Genomic DNA, 17,292 nt, shown 5'->3' with positions numbered 1-17,292 from the left:
GAATAGGCTGACGAACGTCAAAATCACATAAAAGGAAGACGAAGTTTGGATATGCAAATGACTGGAATTTCAACGCATTTAGACGACGCAGGAGGGAGAAACGACATCTGAAGCACTGCATAAAAAAAAAAAAAACGTTGTGTAGTGGATTTCTCATTCGGAAAGTGCTTTGTAAGGTTGGAGTTTGCTCAGAATATTGTGTATTTCCTCTTTTTATTCGAGTGGAGTGGCATTCGATAGAGGCAGGATCTTTGCTTATCGAAAGTGTGGATTATCGTTCCGTGATATCGCCGGTGGCACTGATCGACATCCAACCACTGTTATGCGAATATAGAATCGATGGATTACTGAGGGTCATATTGAACGGCATGTAGGATCTCAACGCCCTCCCATTACCAACGCCAGAAAGGACAGACATATTGAGGTCAGCCCTGCAAAACCGTACGACCATATCAAGGACCATTAGTCAGGAAATGGGCATGTTTGCGGCACACGCAGTATCAGCTCGTAAGGTGTGTCGACGTTCGCAGCAGCGTGGACTATCAGCAAGGTAACCATTACTTCAGCTTCCCTTGAGACAATGCAGCATAGAGAGATACGATGACTTTGGTGCGCCCAAGGACAAAGTTGGGTACAGGAGTGGCACAATGTCGCCTTTTCAAATGAGTCTGGGTTTTACGTGCAGTATTCTAATGGCCGTATACGTGTTTGGAGTGTCCAAGGAGGCCGCACGTCCTCTGCTTGCATTCAATATCAGCATAGGGTACACAACACCCATATCTCTAGTTCGGATCGACGGTAATTTGAACGCAGATAGTTACATTTCTGACATCTTACGTCCAGTGGCTGTGCCCTATCTTCGAGGTCCCCAAATGCCACCTTCCAAAAAGATAATGCAAGGCCATAGGTTGCACGTTGTGTTCTGACCTTCCTTGATAAACAGAGTATTCGATTGCTGCCCTGATCTGCACGGCCTCCAGATCTGACACCCATTGAAACATCTGGTAATGGGTTGCTGAGAGACTGGCCTGCTACCCCTCTAAAACTAATGTGGTTGATGAAGTGTGGTATAGACTTGAAGCAGCATGGAATGAGTTGTCCAGTTCTGTCATCCAAGCCGAGTGTGACTTCATGTCTAATGGGTAAGGGCCGTTTTAGGTGCCAGTGGTGGCAGCTGTTTCTACTAATTTCGCACCTCTGTAAACCTCCAAAATGCTTACAAATTTAATCATTTTGTCGTCATGCCATACTGCTTATGTGCAATAAATATCTTTTTTGTATTTGCTTTCCTTCATAGTGTTGCAATTTTAATGTCCAGCTGTGTAAAATAACTGTGGAAAGCGATAACTTCCTAAATTTAGCTAGGAGTTGGCTGGAATGTTTGCTTGTTTCCATATTTCAGCGGCTACAAAATTTGATTTTTTTAAAGCCGTAAGGAATTATGATATGAAGTCATAACAATACATTTCTCTTTCAAGTTTTTTAAGTAGTTCTTAACAAAATATAGTTCTTTGTTAAATAAACGTACACCAGAGATTCATATCAAATATGAATTCTTATGCTTTGACTAGCTATTTTTTTATGTATCTAGCTTACTTAGATTATAATACAGTACTAATGTGGCTGTCTTCTCCACAGTCTATAGAGTATGCTTGAGGTACTTCGTACATGTATGCCGGAAGTCCTTGCGTCTTTATACAGATCTTTGGAGATTCTAATAGAAATGGATGATGGAAAAAATTCTAACTAAATGGATATATATGGGGATTAAAAGCGATACTTTTAATCCCCATATATATCCATTTAGTGTGATGATAAATAGATTAGTACGATTAGTAACTTGGTGTGATGATTATGATATATAAAGCTCTCTAATAACAGTGTTTAATTTCATACGTTAAAAATTTCACAGCATTGCATTTTACAGAGGGCCTTGAAATTTTGCAGGCATACTAGTTGTTGTTTAGGATCTTTCTGTTGCTGGTTTTTGAAACATGATATTTTTCAAATTTTCCTACGTAACTACGTGAAAAAAGAAAAGGAGTTATTTTAACTTAATAATATTAATTATTTGAAACAAAAGTTATTTTTCAAAAAAACGTAAAAGAAAAATAAGACATCAAAAGTTTATTTAAAGATGAAAGGGTTTAACTGGCCTGGGTTTACTTCAGACTTGGTATAGACAAATCTTGAGAAAGCGATAGAATCATAACTTTTAATCGCGAACAGATTTAGGAACTTTTGGTAAAAGCACTGACCTGTTCAGTCTGTTAACGATAATTTTTCTTTCTTTCCCTAATCATTTTTACTCAATGGTCTTATTATTTAAATTTACTCCAGTAAGAGCAAGCCTTTGCTTAAAAGAACATGGCCTTTGTAATATCAATTTCCTAACCAAGTGGAAAAGCAATTTGTTTTCACCTGAAAGGAAAAGTTACCTTTAATCCAAGTGCAGCTAAAACAGGAGCTAAAACTAAGCTCACTTTATCCCCAACACCTCCAGTACTGTGTTTATCCACAACAGTATCCTTCCAGTCTTCTGGCCAGTGAAACACATGTCCGGAGTTCATCATTTTCTCCGTTAAGTCAGCTGTTTCTTTTGAAGTTAGCCCGTTCAAATACATAGCCATCAGCAAGGCACCTGCATGAAATTCATATAGTGGCTAGAAATATAAATAAAACTGCTACTCTTCTAATGCAACTGCACATTTTAAAACATAGAATGAGGCATAATAATTTAACCAACTATAAACGTTTGTTTCCCCCAAAATTTATGAAAATTTCATTAATATACAAAAAGCATTGTGATTGTTTTCCATATATCGATGACATCTTTTTAAGTATCTATAGAATTTACTCACTAATAATTAAAATAGACTTTTCTGTCAATCCTTCAACCATACGAATTCAGAGGAGCAAATTGTATTTACACAGTATTGTAACATGCTATTTTCATTATCATTTTAACCTATTGATTTCAAAACCTAACATTAGAGAAAATGAAAGTTTGGGTGAAAACTCTTAAAGCCATGAAGTAAATCTCTCACGCTGACAGTCCGAATCAATAAGTTTCCGTGAAATATGATAAGTTCCTATAATTCAATTTTAATCCCTGAATTGTAGAGACATTAGGGTGTTTTTTTTTTTTTTTTTTTTTTTAAAAAAAGCAGGCAAGATGAAAAATTACCAAACGCTTTCGCCGGGAATCGAACCACGGACCTCTGGATACCGCCGCCCAGTCGGTATAGTGGTCAGGGAAGCTGACTGCGGTGCCGAAGGGCCTGGGTTCGAATCCCGGAGAAGGCATGGTTCTAACTGTCCGTCCACTCATATGAAAGGCGATGGTGTCCCACCTATTAGGTGCCTCCATAATAAAGAGACCACCACATCCGGCTTTGTATAGATTAATGGACTGGGTTACATTTGTAATTGTTCACAATGTGCCATTAAAAAAAAAAAAAAAAAAAAAAAAAAAACCTCTGGAATCCGGCCTAGCGTGCAGAACCGCTACACCACGAAGGCACGCTAGAAAGTGGGAGAAATACCTTATATACTCCCCTTTTCAAACTAGCGACTGGGGTTTTTAGGGGAGCCAATCGCCAAATCCTGGGTGTAGAGAAACCTCATCCAACACCCTTTTTAGTTCGGGTGCCACTGTAGAGACATTACATATTTTTGGAAGCAGGCAAGATGAAAAATTAGCGACCGCCTTCGCCGGGAATCGAGCCTCGACCTCTGGAATACCGGCCCAGCGGGCAGAACAACTACACCACGAAAACACGCTAGGAAAGGGGGAGAAATACCTTATAAAATTTACAAAGCAAGACCTGGATCAAAAGAAAAGAGAGCACATTTAAGAAAGGATATTTTTTTCCCTCTCGTATTTCTGAGTTGTAATTATTTAAGAAACGATAAGAACGGGTAAGCAAATATGGAAGATACTGAGCAATGTGTTCTAAATAGATAATCTCAGTGCAATAAATATAAACCTAAATTTTAATTTATTTCTTAATTTTACCAAAGCTAATTTCATTAGAATAATAAAACTAATGGCCACTCTTAGATACCTAAGCATAACAACTAGTAATATTAGTGTAATATTAAAATACACACAAAGCATATTAAAAGAAACTTGTGAATTTAAATAAATGAACAATAAGGGATCAGTCTAAATGACGGTGTAATTAAGCGATATGTTTCATGTTTCATGAGCCTTTTCAGCAGCTGACAGAACGGTCAGGAAAGAAAAATTAGTTCTGAAAAATACTAACACAATCATCATTACCAGCCCACCAACGGTCAGCGTGGTCAAGTCGCTGAACACTGGTAGTTCGGTCCGGCGTTCGAATTCTGGCGAACGGGCTGGTTGCATGGGCTTTTTCGTCTGTTTTTCTCCATGTGTAACGTGTACACAAGCCAGTTCCCCTTAGAAAGTTCTCCACGAATGCACACCTTCCCTGTGTGTGATCACGAAGGGGAAGGAATTCAATCCGAATTTATCCAAAATAGACAAGTTTACATATTTGAAAAGCTTGTGGACACATTAGGTTATTTTGATGCTGCAGAAGGGAAAATAGGCATTGCCCTCGTCGGGGCTCGAATATGCACCGAGTGGGCTAGCGTAACACCACGAAGGCATGCTTTAAGGTGGGAACTAGACGATAAGGAAGGTTGGTTTGGGCACGGAGGAGTTTTGCACCCTTTTCCAAAATAATTTTTCGGATGCAAAGGAAGGAACTTCTCAGGTCAATTTTTTCGTTTCTATTGTCTATTTCGTTTCTATTGTTTTTTGGTCCTAATAAGACCCTGCGACGTTTGTTTTCTTACAAATTTAATTGCATTTTCATTGTATTTTCATTGCATTTTTATTTGTTTACAGCATCTCTTATAAATTCTCTTTATAAAAGTTCCATCTTCTTTAAGGTTTAAAGGACCAGCTCGTACGTTGTTGTAATTTTTGACTAATAGCAGACCGCTATTTATTTTATTCTATTTTGATTTTGATTTTAATTTTACATTGCTCGGAGTTGCAATTGCTTTTGACACCCTAATGTGTATTTCAGCGGACGCGTCGGGAAAAGGAACAGAGCAGTGAAGCTCCAAAAAAGGATTTATTCCAAAAAAGATATATTCGGAAATACTAATGTTCTTTTAAAAAATTTTTTTCGCATTAAACAAGAGCTTCATGGTCTGTTTCGGCGAAACGCGTAATGGTATTTAACCTAGTTCGACAATCAGTTTTTCCCCCTTGAAAAGCCAATTGAGAGTACGAGTGGGTTAATTTACCATTTTCCGCTATTTAATTATTGTATTTTGTACTGTTGCAATTTGTGTCTTCATTTTAATTTTTAATTTTTACTTTTTATGTATTGGCATTTTATCAATCTATGTTTTTTATTTGTACTTTCCTTATATATATATTTTTTTCCGTCGATCTATTTTTCATGTGAGTTAACTTTTCACATGTCACAACGGTCAGATTAATTTTTTTTTTCGTGCATTAGCAAATCTTCCAGCATTAATTTTGGCAGTTTTTTCGCGTGTTTATAGTTTTTTTTCCAGTTTTTCCAGACAAACTTCTTCTTAGTTTTTATTTTTGTAATACTGTAAGGATCTTAAGTTTTACTAACGTTTATTTTATTTTAAATCTTTACTATCACTTCTTATTTTCTACTTCCGGCCAGAATTATAAGCGTTAACGTATTTATGCAAAGTTTGTCTGGCAAACGCCAAGTATTTAAGTTGTGGCTTTTTGCCAAGCGAGAGAGAGGAAGCAGTTAGTCGAAGCAGGCCGCTTACCTTAGAAGTTTTACTCAGTTGCTGGTTGCCTTCCAGGCCAGAGGTTTAATCCTCTTGATAATTTTAAACGTATTGTAGTGTTCACAGTTCTCTGTACTACATACGGCTTCCTGTTAATATAAGGCCAATCTTCCACGTTTATTATTTCAAAGTTAAGAGTTTAGTTTTATTTTTATATTTTTACGTTTAGACCACAAGTAGTGGGTCTTTGTATTCCGAAGTACGGAAGTTATTGTAAATAGAGAAAAATAAAGGGTTTTGTATACCCTTCTTGTGTATCCTGTCTACTTCCCACAGTTATTGAACATAGCTTTAGTAAGCTCTCTGTTCCGAGTCAGGTCCTTGCATGTTCCCGAAGAAAGTAAGACGGAACATTGAACCTGATAGTGGCGCCCAACGAAGAAGAATAACCATGGCCGAGTTTCAAGAAGAACCTGTGCTGCCTGCAGAAGCGGCTAAGAATCCAGAAATGCCAGGTGCCGCCGTGGAAGGATTTGGTTACATCGTCCAGACCATGCGCGCTTCGATGAAACCAGAAGCAACATTTAATGGAAACTCACCGGTAACCAGTTTTTTGGAAAAATTGGATGACCACTTCATGCTCTACCCCGTGCACGAATTTCAAAAAGTTACCTTACCCACCAGCGCTTTGAGGGGCCAAGCGCTTAACTGGTTCAAGTGTATAGGCAGAAGTCTCTTGGGTCAAGCAGGAAGTCCCACCTATACTTACGAGAATTTCAAGACTGCTCTACTAAAAGCCTTCCCTGTTGTAAGGGATCGTGCGAAATTAGAAACGGAACTTTTCAGTATATATCAGCAAAGAATCGAAAACCTCTCAAGCTTTATTTTAAGAAAAGTTCACGTTTTCAAGCTCTTGTATGGAAACCGTCCGGATCCTGAGATAATTCAAATGATTTTGCCGAGGTTACTGCCCCAAGTGCAAGACTTTATTGAATTAAGAAATCCGACTACACTGGAAAAGTTATTTGAGCTAGCAATCCAGTTTGAAAGTAGAAGAACGGCGGACATTGAAAGAAGACGCCAATATCAACAGCGAAACCAATTTGGTGCGCCAAGACTACAGCAAACTCAAGCACACGGCTACGGAAGCAAAGCGAATCAGTGGGCAAGGAAACCCGAGCATTCAAAAACAGCCGGCGAACGTCAACAGTTCAATAGCAATCCAGGAAAAAAGTCTCAAGGCCAGTGGAAAAAGAAGGAAAGCACGGAAATGAAAAATAATTTTAACTAAAACGGATTTCTGCTGACGGGAGGGTGCGGAAATCCGAAGGCCAAGAAAACCCCTCTTCCTTCAAGTTAAATACAGTAATGGTGAAAAATTTGACTCTTCCGAAGATTGAAGTGTTGGTGAAAAATATCCCAGCCACCGCACTCCTGGCGCAGTGTTCCTGTGTGGCAGAAGATTTTTTTAGGAAGTATTTTCGTAAATATCGTATATATAATTCGGATAATACGACAGTGTTAGCGGCGCAAGGAGAAAAATGTAAGTGTATAGGTAAATTACCGCTGTATGTCCGTATCAAGGACGAACAACTAAAGGTGATGTTTTTCATAGTAAAGAATCTGCAAGCACATATTATTTTAGGAATGGATTTTCTTTCAGAGGCACAAGCAACGCTGGATTTTAATGAAGCGTCCCTTATGCTGACAATGAAACCAGTTCGTGGAGAAAAGGCTGAACCGCCGATGTTAAATCTTGACCACCTGCCTAATGACGAGCAAGGAAGAATCCGACAAGTGGTAAGTGAATTTGCTTCGTTATTTAGTGATATTCCAGGATTTACTCAGGTTACTAACCATAGTATTGACACCAGAGATTCAATGTCAGTTCGCCACAAAGCATACCGGTATGATAAGAATAAGGAAAAAATTATAGAATGGCATATTACCGATATGCTACGTAAAAAGATCGTAACGCCCATCTCAAGTAGTTATGCTAGCCCGGTGGTTTTATGTAAGAAAAATAATGACTATCCTTTGACACATCCAAAAAGGTGGAGATTCGCAATTGACTACCGTAAATTAAACTCCATAACTAAATATCCGGTATATCCGTTACCTATTATTCAAGAAATTCTAAGGAACATAACATCCACCAAATATATGACGACTTTAGACTTAACGACTGGTTATTTTCAAACAGGGGTTAGGCCTGAGGACGTGCCTAAGACTGCTTTTATAACCAAGTCTGGCACTTATGCATTTTTGCGTATGCCGTTTGGCCTTTCAGGGGCACCGGCAACATTTCAGCGATGTATGGACATTGTGTTAAGGCCTGTTCTTGGAAAGTCCACATTTATCTATTTAGACGATATCATTATTACTAGTGATAATCTCAACCAACATGTACAGGATTTAAGACAGGTGTTTTCTTTATTAAATGAGGCCGGTCTAAAAGTTAATGTCGAAAAGTGCAAATTTTCAGCCTCTGAATTAAAATATTTAGGTTACAAAATATCTCAGAAGGGAATCGAGACAGACGAATCAAAAATAATCGCTGTACAAAAGTATCCGACTCCAAACACGGCGAAGAAGCTCTCTTCTTTTCTAGGACTTTGTTCATATTATAGGTCCTTTATAAAAGATTTTGCGGCTATTGCCGAGCCATTGTTAAAATTAAAAAGGGGAAAAGGCAAGATTCTCGTGGACGGCCGAAGCCAATAGTGCTTTCGAAAAATTAAAACAAGCATTAACGCAAGCCCCTGTGTTGAAATTTCCTGAAAAGGATGAGAATTTAGAAATTTCAGCGGATGCTTCGGATTATGCGGTAGGAGCGGTACTTTGGCAAAATCAGCAGCCCGTGGCATTTTTTAGCCGAACTTTAAATCAAACACAAAGAAACTATTCCGCGACCGAGAGAGAGGCACTTGCAGTTCTGTTAGCACTGCAAAAGTTCCGAGAGAGAGGCACTTGCAGTTCTGTTAGCAGTGCAAAAGTTCCGAGTCTATTTTGGAAAGGCGCCAATAACAGTGTACTCTGATCATGCGGCGGTAACTAGATTGTACTCAGGGAAAAACTTATCCCCAAGGTTAATAAGATGGGCACTCAAGCTACAAGAATATAATCTGGTAATCAAGCATACCCCCGGAAAGGAAAATATCGTAGCAGATGCCCTATCCAGAATTAAAATAGATGAAGAAGGTAATACTGTAAATGTGGCAATGCTCACAGCATGTACAATAAATTCCCGAAAACTGTAATAACCGAACTGGGTAAGGATCCTGAGTTTGGAAGCATTTATGAGTATTTAAAGGATCCTGAAAATTTTAGCCACCAAGATATTGTGGCGATAAGAAATAGGGCGGCCCATTACGAACTAATAGATGGTCTATTATTCTATACGAAAACTACGAATTCCAACAACGAATTTCGACCTGTTATCCCAGCTAGTCTTAGATTAAAAATCCTGCAGGAGCTCCATGACAGCCCTTTAGCTTCTCATGCTGGTATTCGAAAAACTATCCAACGCGTACGCGAGGCAGTCTATTTTCCTGAACTGCAAAAGTTAACAAGGGCGTATGTCCAGTCCTGCCCAACATGTCAAGCAGTTAATTATATTAATTTCCGCCCGGCCGGGTTTCTAAATAGTATTAAATCCGAATTTCCAAATGAAATAATTGGCATCGATTTATTGGGCCCTTTCCCAAAAAGTCAGTTAATTAAAAGTCGCTATCTCCTTGTTATGGTTGATCATTTTAGTAAGTGGACCGAAATTGTTCCCTTAAAACGAGCCTCCGCGAAATTAGTTACTGATTCTATTTTAAATAAATATATTTTAAAATACGGGGCGCCCCTAAAAGTTATATCGGATAATGGTCCTCAATTTGTAAGTAATGTATTTGAAGACATGTGCAAAAAACTGGGCATACGTCATTTAAAAATGGTCCCGTATCGGCCGCAATCAAATATAGCGGAGCGGGTCAATAGAAATATAGTGAAAATTATCCGTAGTTATGTTAAAAATTTTCATAAAAGCTGGGATAACTATGTCAATGAATTTGCTTTCGCCCTTAGGACCGCAAAACATGATACAACGGGCAAAACTCCTGCTGAGTTATTTTTAGGCAGAAAGATTATAACGCCGTTAGATAAATTATTTTATGTGCAACAAAGAGCCCCAGAATTTAAAATGGGTGATATAGAAAAACTAATTAAAGAAGTAAAAAAGAATACGGAAGTAGCACAGAGAAAACAAAAGCTATATTATGACTTGAAACGACGGGGAGTAACTTATAAAGTAGGGGATGAAGTATTAAAAATTAAGCATTCACTTTCTTCAGCACCAGAAGATAAAACTGCCAAATTTTTTCCACGATTTGAAGGACCATATGTCATAGAAAAAATAACTCACGCTGTAGTGGTGTTAAAAGATAGAAATGGTGAAACCTGCTCCGCAAACATTGATCAAATCAAACCCTACTATGATCGTAATAAAATGCAAATATTTACAGATCTTTTGCAGGATCCGGCACGGCAGACACCGCAGGCACAAGCTCCAGAGGTGGAACAACGACAAGTACAAGGGCAAGCCATTAAGAGGCAGGAGCAAGTGAAAAGAAAGTTTCCCCGCGGGAAAATTGAAGGTAGCAAGAAAAAGAAGCCGTTACACCGTCCAGAAAAGAGAGCTCACGAGCACCCCCAGAATGAAGAAGGGAGAAGGACGACGTATGCAAAGAGAGCCAGGAGAAATGACGGCAACTATAACCCGGCTCTAAAACGGAAGATCTACACATCCGACAGGACTCTCCGCAGCAAATGTCGCCGAACTGCGGAAGGGCCACCAGCGGCGGAGGAAAAGTTACAAGGAAAATTTGAACGGCCAGCAACGAGGTCCAAGCAGGAACACGAAAGAAGTTTCCCGGTTCCGCCAAGACCAGCTGCCATCAAACGGCCAAGACCACAGGCAGAGGCGAAAAAGAATGTATTCAAGGGTGACCGAACTGGAAAAAAAAGTAAGCTTCTAGAGGAAGGCACTGAAGGGCGAGCCCGCACACGAAGGAGGATAAATCAAACAACAATCTACGCTACTTTCCAGGACTGGGCTCAGAAAAGAATGTCCGAATATCACAAAGATAAGTAAAATTTTATGTTACTTTGCAAACTTAAGTTAATCTTTCATTCTTACTGCAAGTGGCAGATTTCAAGAAGTTTTACCTCATGCGAGGTCTACCTTTATCGCCAAAAGGGCGAGAAATGAGTTGTTACCGATTTTGGTATTATGTTTTTCAATTATTCGCGTGTAAAACTAAAGTTGATGTATAATAGCGATGTGTAAAGACTTAAATATTGTAAAATTTATTGTATAAATTTTATTTAAAACATTCTGGCAAGAAAGAAGTTTTAGTCTGAAAGACTTTTTGAAATGTAGTATTTCAATGTAGAAAAATTGGCACTTGCTTTGAAAAGAATAGAAGTTAACAATGTACTACTAATGTATGTTGTCAAATGCGTAAAATTAACGGCATGTTAATATGTTCTTATATACAATGTGAACTGTTATTTCAAATGTTAAGAAATACCGTGATATGGTAAAAGTAAAAGTAATGTTAAAATTTTTTTTTATTCGTGTGACTGTAAAAAGACTAAATCATGGTGAATATGTGTTAAAGGTTGAATGAATGTAGTTAGGCTCTCTGACGCTACACTTCAGAGTTAGCCACTTTCAGAATAGTACCTCAGGGTTTAGAGTTGAAGTTAGGGTGTGTTACGAGGTCTTGGTATGTTGAGTTTTTAACACGTTAGTGCTTTGATTGTAGGAGGAAGTGTTGAACACGTAGACATAAACACATTCGTGTTTGGTGTTCTTTTACAACACATGTCAGAGAGCACGGGGAGAGATAATTAAAATAGTCATGAATGAAATAAGAATGTTAAGAGAAATATAAATATACATGTTACTTGCCATTTCATTGTGTAACATTTCATTAAACTAGTTTTCCTTCCAGATCTCTGGAAGGAACCAGATTTGAATAAAAGCTCCTGTTTAGATGCAGTACAGATGAAAAAATTGCGTGTCCTGGGAGCTGCTATTGTAAAAACAAATTTCTTTCTTTTAAATTTCTAGTTGCTAGCGAAAAATGTTTGTAAAAGATTGGCCTCGCGTTAGATTCTAGAGCTAAAAGTTTTCAACAAGGTCGTTTTAGACCTCAGTTTCAAACTAATTAACTCTGGCGGGAAGTATGTAAGGATCTTAAGTTTTACTAACGTTTATTTTATTTTAAATCTTTACTATCACTTCTTATTTTCTACTTCCGGCCAGAATTATAAGCGTTAACGTATTTATGCAAAGTTTGTCTGGCGAACGCCAAGTATTTAAGTTATGGCTTTCTGCCAAGCGAGAGAGAGGAAGCAGTTAGTCGAAGCAGGCCGCTTACCTTAGAAGTTTTACGCAGTTGCTGGTTGCCCTTCCAGGCCAGAGGTTTAATCCTCTTGATAATTTTAAACGTATTGTAGTGTTCACAGTTCTCTGTACTACATACGGCTTCCTGTTAATATAAGGCCAATCTTCCACGTTTATTATTTCAAAGTTAAGAGTTTAGTTTTATTTTTATATTTTTACGTTTAGACCACAAGTAGTGGGTCTTTGTATTCAGAAGTACGGAAGTTATTGTAAATAGAGAAAAATAAAGGGTTTTGTATACCCTTCTTGTGTATCCTGTCTACTTCCCACAGTTATTGAACATAGCTTTAGTAAGCTCTCTGTTCCGAGTCAGGTCCTTGCATGTTCCCGAAGAAAGTAAGACGGAACATTGAACCTGATAATACTAGGTTAAAATATTTCGTGGAGCTACAGCTCCTGGTAACTTTTAGCAAGATCGCAGCAATGTTTCTACCTACTACTATTATTTCATATCTTTTTGCAGCATTATGCGCAAAAGTTTTCGAGACCAAATAGGTCTTACGTCTAATTACTTGTTAGCTTTACATTTTCTTTTTCAGTTATATATATATATGTGTGTGTGTGTGTGTGTATTAAAAATTTAAAAGAAAGGTTTGGTCGTAAAGATGTTATTATCTCAAAATTTATGCAAATGCTCTTACAGTGAGAACCAATTAAAAGTTCTAATATTTTTGTTCTTCTAATATTTATATCAAGAATATTCTATGATGAGTTACAAAGCTGTGTTAGAAATTTAAGTAGCTTGGAAGTTACTAGTGGTTCATACGGCCAGTTATTCAACCCAATAATTCTTAAATTGTTACCTGAAGATTTATCTCTTGAATTTCATGGGAAAAGGTCATATAAGAAAATACTGAAGTGAGTGAATTAATAAAATTCAGTAAATTCGAAACTGAATGTAGAGAAGCTATTATGTTGATTAATAGCTGAAAAAGTAATAAATATGTGGGGGCAAATCCAAAACAAGGATTCAAAAATTATAAAAGTAAATCATCAACTTCTACACTTAATACTTCTGCTAAGAAATTTTATTTTTTGTTACACTTGTAATGAATATTGAATGTATGAAATCCACTGATGAACAGAAATGAAAACACTTTAAACATTTAGTTTGTGTTGTAGAGACATTAGGTTATTTCGAAGCTTTAGAGATGGAAAATTAGCAATGCCCTCGCCGGGACTCGAACCTCGAACCTCTCCAATACGCGACGAGTGTGCTGACTATTACACCACGAAGGCATGCTAAGAAGGCGGGAGAAATACTTTATAGTGTTACTGTTGCTTTAAAAAACTGTTTACTGTAGAAAGCATATAGAAGCTTGTGAAATTTGTAAAAAATCATCTCATAATAAACTTTTTTGTTTATCTAAACACAAACCCGAAGTAGCGAATTGTAAATCTGAGACAAGTGCGAATGAAAACAAAACTATCGTGTCTACTACGCTATTGAATAAAAAATCCGTATTATTACAAACTTGTTCAGTTATCGCTCAATATAAACAAAAGCAAAAGATTTGTCGAATCTTAACTGATTCAGGTTCTGAATTGAGCTACTGCTCAAAAGGGTTAGAAAATATAAAAAAATACAAATGTTGAAAATTTATTCGTTCGGGAAATAATTGCGAACAAAAAGAATTTCCTGTTAGTTCCATAACTCTCAAATGTAGAAGACCTTAGGTGCAAAGACACTTTATACAAGCTCCTGGGCTTAGCCTTATCCTGAGTGTAATGATTAGCAGTTGCATATCTTTTTGTGACATAATATATCTGATTTCCCTAGCTGAGAGTAAATATCTCGTGAAGATAAAATGCGTTGAATAAGTCTCCGTATATTATAGTTACTCGGTAGCAAAGCAATGTCGAAAAGTGGCAAAAGAAAAACTACTGTATCAGCAATTATAGGCAGAATTGATAAAGCAGTTAGGCTCAACGTGGAACTAATTCCTCTGTCCAGATATACAGGAAATAAATATGTGTTTAATCACCCTGATTGCCCGCCAAAAATAGATTTTCCTATTTCCTTAGAGTTTTTAATATATCAATCTACATAGGTCTTTTTCCTCCACGACTAAGTTCCAGAAATTTAGCACATTAAGCCCACAATTTTAACGCAGTTAAATGCCTTTTAACAGAAAGTTATATCAACAGAGGAAGATTTCTTTTTTTATAGTGTAGGAACTCACTCCCCCCCCCGGAAAAGAATAAAAGCTGCTTGGATTCAGGGAAAAGCGAAGGGGCATAGCTAGAGATTTTGCCCCCATTTTGATAAGCAAAAAAGTAACTTAAAGTATATCATTATATATAACATTTTAAAATTACCTTTCCGTGAGGTATATATATCTTTCCCTTGATTATAACTAAATATATATGGATAATATATATATATATATATATTGTTTGTGTTAGTAGTAAAACCATCGAAGATATTATAGAAGTCTCCAACGACCACTTTTTACCACGATATTTTCGCTGACGATGTTTTTAAACTGCGAAGTTTTTGAACCGCTTTATTTTCGACACGACGATATTTTGTACCACAATGTTTTAGAACTGCGATGTTTTCTTCCACGAGATTTTAGAGCACGACGTTTTCGTCCGCGATGTTATCGGCAGACACCGCACACTACACATTTATAGTTCCTTTCTTAAATTATTTTTATTTATAAACATCTTCTCACAACTAACATGAGTGACAGCAGTTGCGAGAAAAGTTCTCGATAGTACTGCAACATTTGAAACGTTGTCGCAGATTGTATTTTAGAAAAAACTGCAAAAATTCAGAAGGAGGTTCCTTTCATGTTCCTGTTTCGTTTTACTTAGCAGTTACGGAAATAAAACACTGAAATACTTCTCTGTTAAGCAGGAATTCTTTCAGAATTTCATAATTCTTCACCTGTCTCGACGATTCTTTATAAAATATTTCTCGAGAAAAATGTCGTATTTCAAAATGTGCCGCGCCTTTGCCCCCTGTTGCCTACGTCACTGAGAAAGCCTGATATAGAAATCTGAAAAATGTAATACATTATCAGTTTAAATTTCAGTCCTTGTTTTCATTGGAAATTATTATAAGTAATACATCTTAAATAATCGGCCATGATAACATGAGATGATTTGGTAAACAAGACTGTCTTCCAGTTCGTATATAAATGCACTGGATTCAAATTTAGATTTTATAGATTAATTTCTCTTTGAGTTATGCTTGATAGCTGAACGGTCTCACAAACCAAACGACTAGTTCTACAATCTATGTTTATAGTCTTCCGTCAGGATAACGCCTGGTTACACGCAACTGTTCGAACGCTATGCAAATAAAACGAGATTTACCTGCGGTAAAACGAGGTCGATTACTCTGCATAATCTTCTGATACTACCCGGCAGATTGTCATCTGTTTCGGTTTAATTTTGAATGATTCACAGTAGGTACTTCTTAATGTGATCACGTTTGATAACAGTTTGATAACATTAACTTAATGATAACATTAAAAGATGAGGAAAAAATACCCTTCAAAACAGCAATGGAATTAAATGGTTGCTTAAAAGCGAAACTAAGATCTTTTGGGCCTTAATCCCTTATTTGGTGACATTTCCCTGCCACGTGCCAGTTTTTTAATCTATTTTGACAGCTTTACTTCCGTTTAAAAAATCATTCTATAATTTTTTATCATATTAGCGAATTACGATCATAATAAGAGAAGCATTTTCCATGCTTTCGTATATAAACGGGTGGATTTGATGACAATATCCGAATGATTACATTAACCACGATCACATTAAACATCTTCTACTGTTAAGTAAAAGGACTGATGGAAGTTTGAAACGGAAAACCTACCACGCAGAATTCTTTGAAGAGATATCAACAGTTTTTCTGAATGTGATACTGATAAATTGATAGCTATATAGAAATGTCATAAACAATGAAAATACTTGTATTAATGATATATGAGCTATAAGTATATAAATTTTAACACTTTCTTTTTACCGCCAATTGACAAAAAAGCTTCTTTTCTAAACCAGTGTATTATAACTCTTAAAAGAAACATCTAAATGAGACAGCACATACTGTCTACTAAAAGTAATATTCTTTAGTGCAGCTTTTTCGAATGAAAGTTGTTATGCAATAAGTCAAACAGCTGATATGCAGGAAAACCTCATTAACATTAAAACTGCACCAGCATAAAAGATATAATCTCAAGCACGTTGTAGTGTCCCGTTCGTTTTTCTCTATAACTACTGTAGTCATATTGTAAGGATCTTAAGTTTTACTAACGTTTATTTTATTTTAAATCTTTACTATCACTTCTTATTTTCTACTTCCGGCCAGAATTATAAGCGTGAAGGAGTTTATGCAAAGTTGTCTGGCGAACGCCAAGTATTTAAGTGTGGCCTTTTTGCCAAGCAGAAGAGAGGAAGCCGTGAGTTCGAAGCAGGCCGCTTACCTTAGAAGTTACGCAGTTGCTACTTTGCCTTCCAGGCCAGAGGTTTTAATCCTCTTGATAAATTAAACGTATTGTAGTGTTCACAGTCTCTGTGCTACATACGCTTCCTGTTATTATAAGGCCAATCTTATTCTAAAGTTAAATTAGAGTTTAGTTTTATTTTGATATCTTTTAAGTTAGACCCCGAGTGGAGGGTCATTGTATTCCGAAGTACGGAAGTCATTGTATATAAAGAAAAAAAATAAAGGGTTTTGTATACCCTTTGTCTGTATCCTGTCTACTTACTACAATTAGTGAACATAGCTTTAGTAAGCTCTCTGTTCTAGTCAGGTCATTGTATGTTTCCGAAGAAGGTTAGAAGAAACATTGAACCTGATAGTGGCGCCCGACGAAGAATAACCATGGCCGAGTTTCAAGAAGAACCTGTGCTGCCTGCAGAAACAGCTCAGAATCCAGAAATGCCAGCTGCCGCCCTGGAAGGATTTGGGTATATTGTCCAGACCATGCGCGCTTCGATGAAACCAGAAGCAACGTTTAATGGAAACTCACAGGTAACCAGTTTTTTGGAAAAATTGGATGACCACTTCATGCTCTACCCCGTGCACGAGTTTCAAAAAGTTACCTTAGCTACCAGCG

General features: G+C 37.1%; 1 protein-coding gene across 5 annotated transcripts in view; it reads right to left on the bottom strand.

Annotated features, from left to right (window-relative positions):
* LOC118188833 (thymidine phosphorylase-like) overlaps window positions 1-17,292 on the bottom strand; it is a 94,248-nt gene that overhangs the window by 62,548 nt on the left and 14,408 nt on the right. For 4 of the 5 annotated variants that reach the window (XM_085809511.1, XM_035359350.2, XM_035359351.2 and 1 more), the window contains exon 2: window positions 2,439-2,641. In XM_085809511.1, coding sequence (XP_085665637.1) covers window positions 2,439-2,641 — 203 coding nt within the window. The remainder of the gene's footprint in view (window positions 1-2,438; window positions 2,642-17,292) is intronic. The other variant, XM_085809512.1, reaches the window with a different exon arrangement.

The sequence above is a fragment of the Stegodyphus dumicola genome, chromosome X2 (genome assembly GCF_044657685.1).
Source record: "Stegodyphus dumicola isolate Sdum_Otavi_A_Nest chromosome X2, ASM4465768v1".
NCBI lineage: Eukaryota > Metazoa > Arthropoda > Arachnida > Araneae > Eresidae > Stegodyphus > Stegodyphus dumicola.
This window is presented reverse-complemented; position numbering and strand designations above follow the sequence as displayed.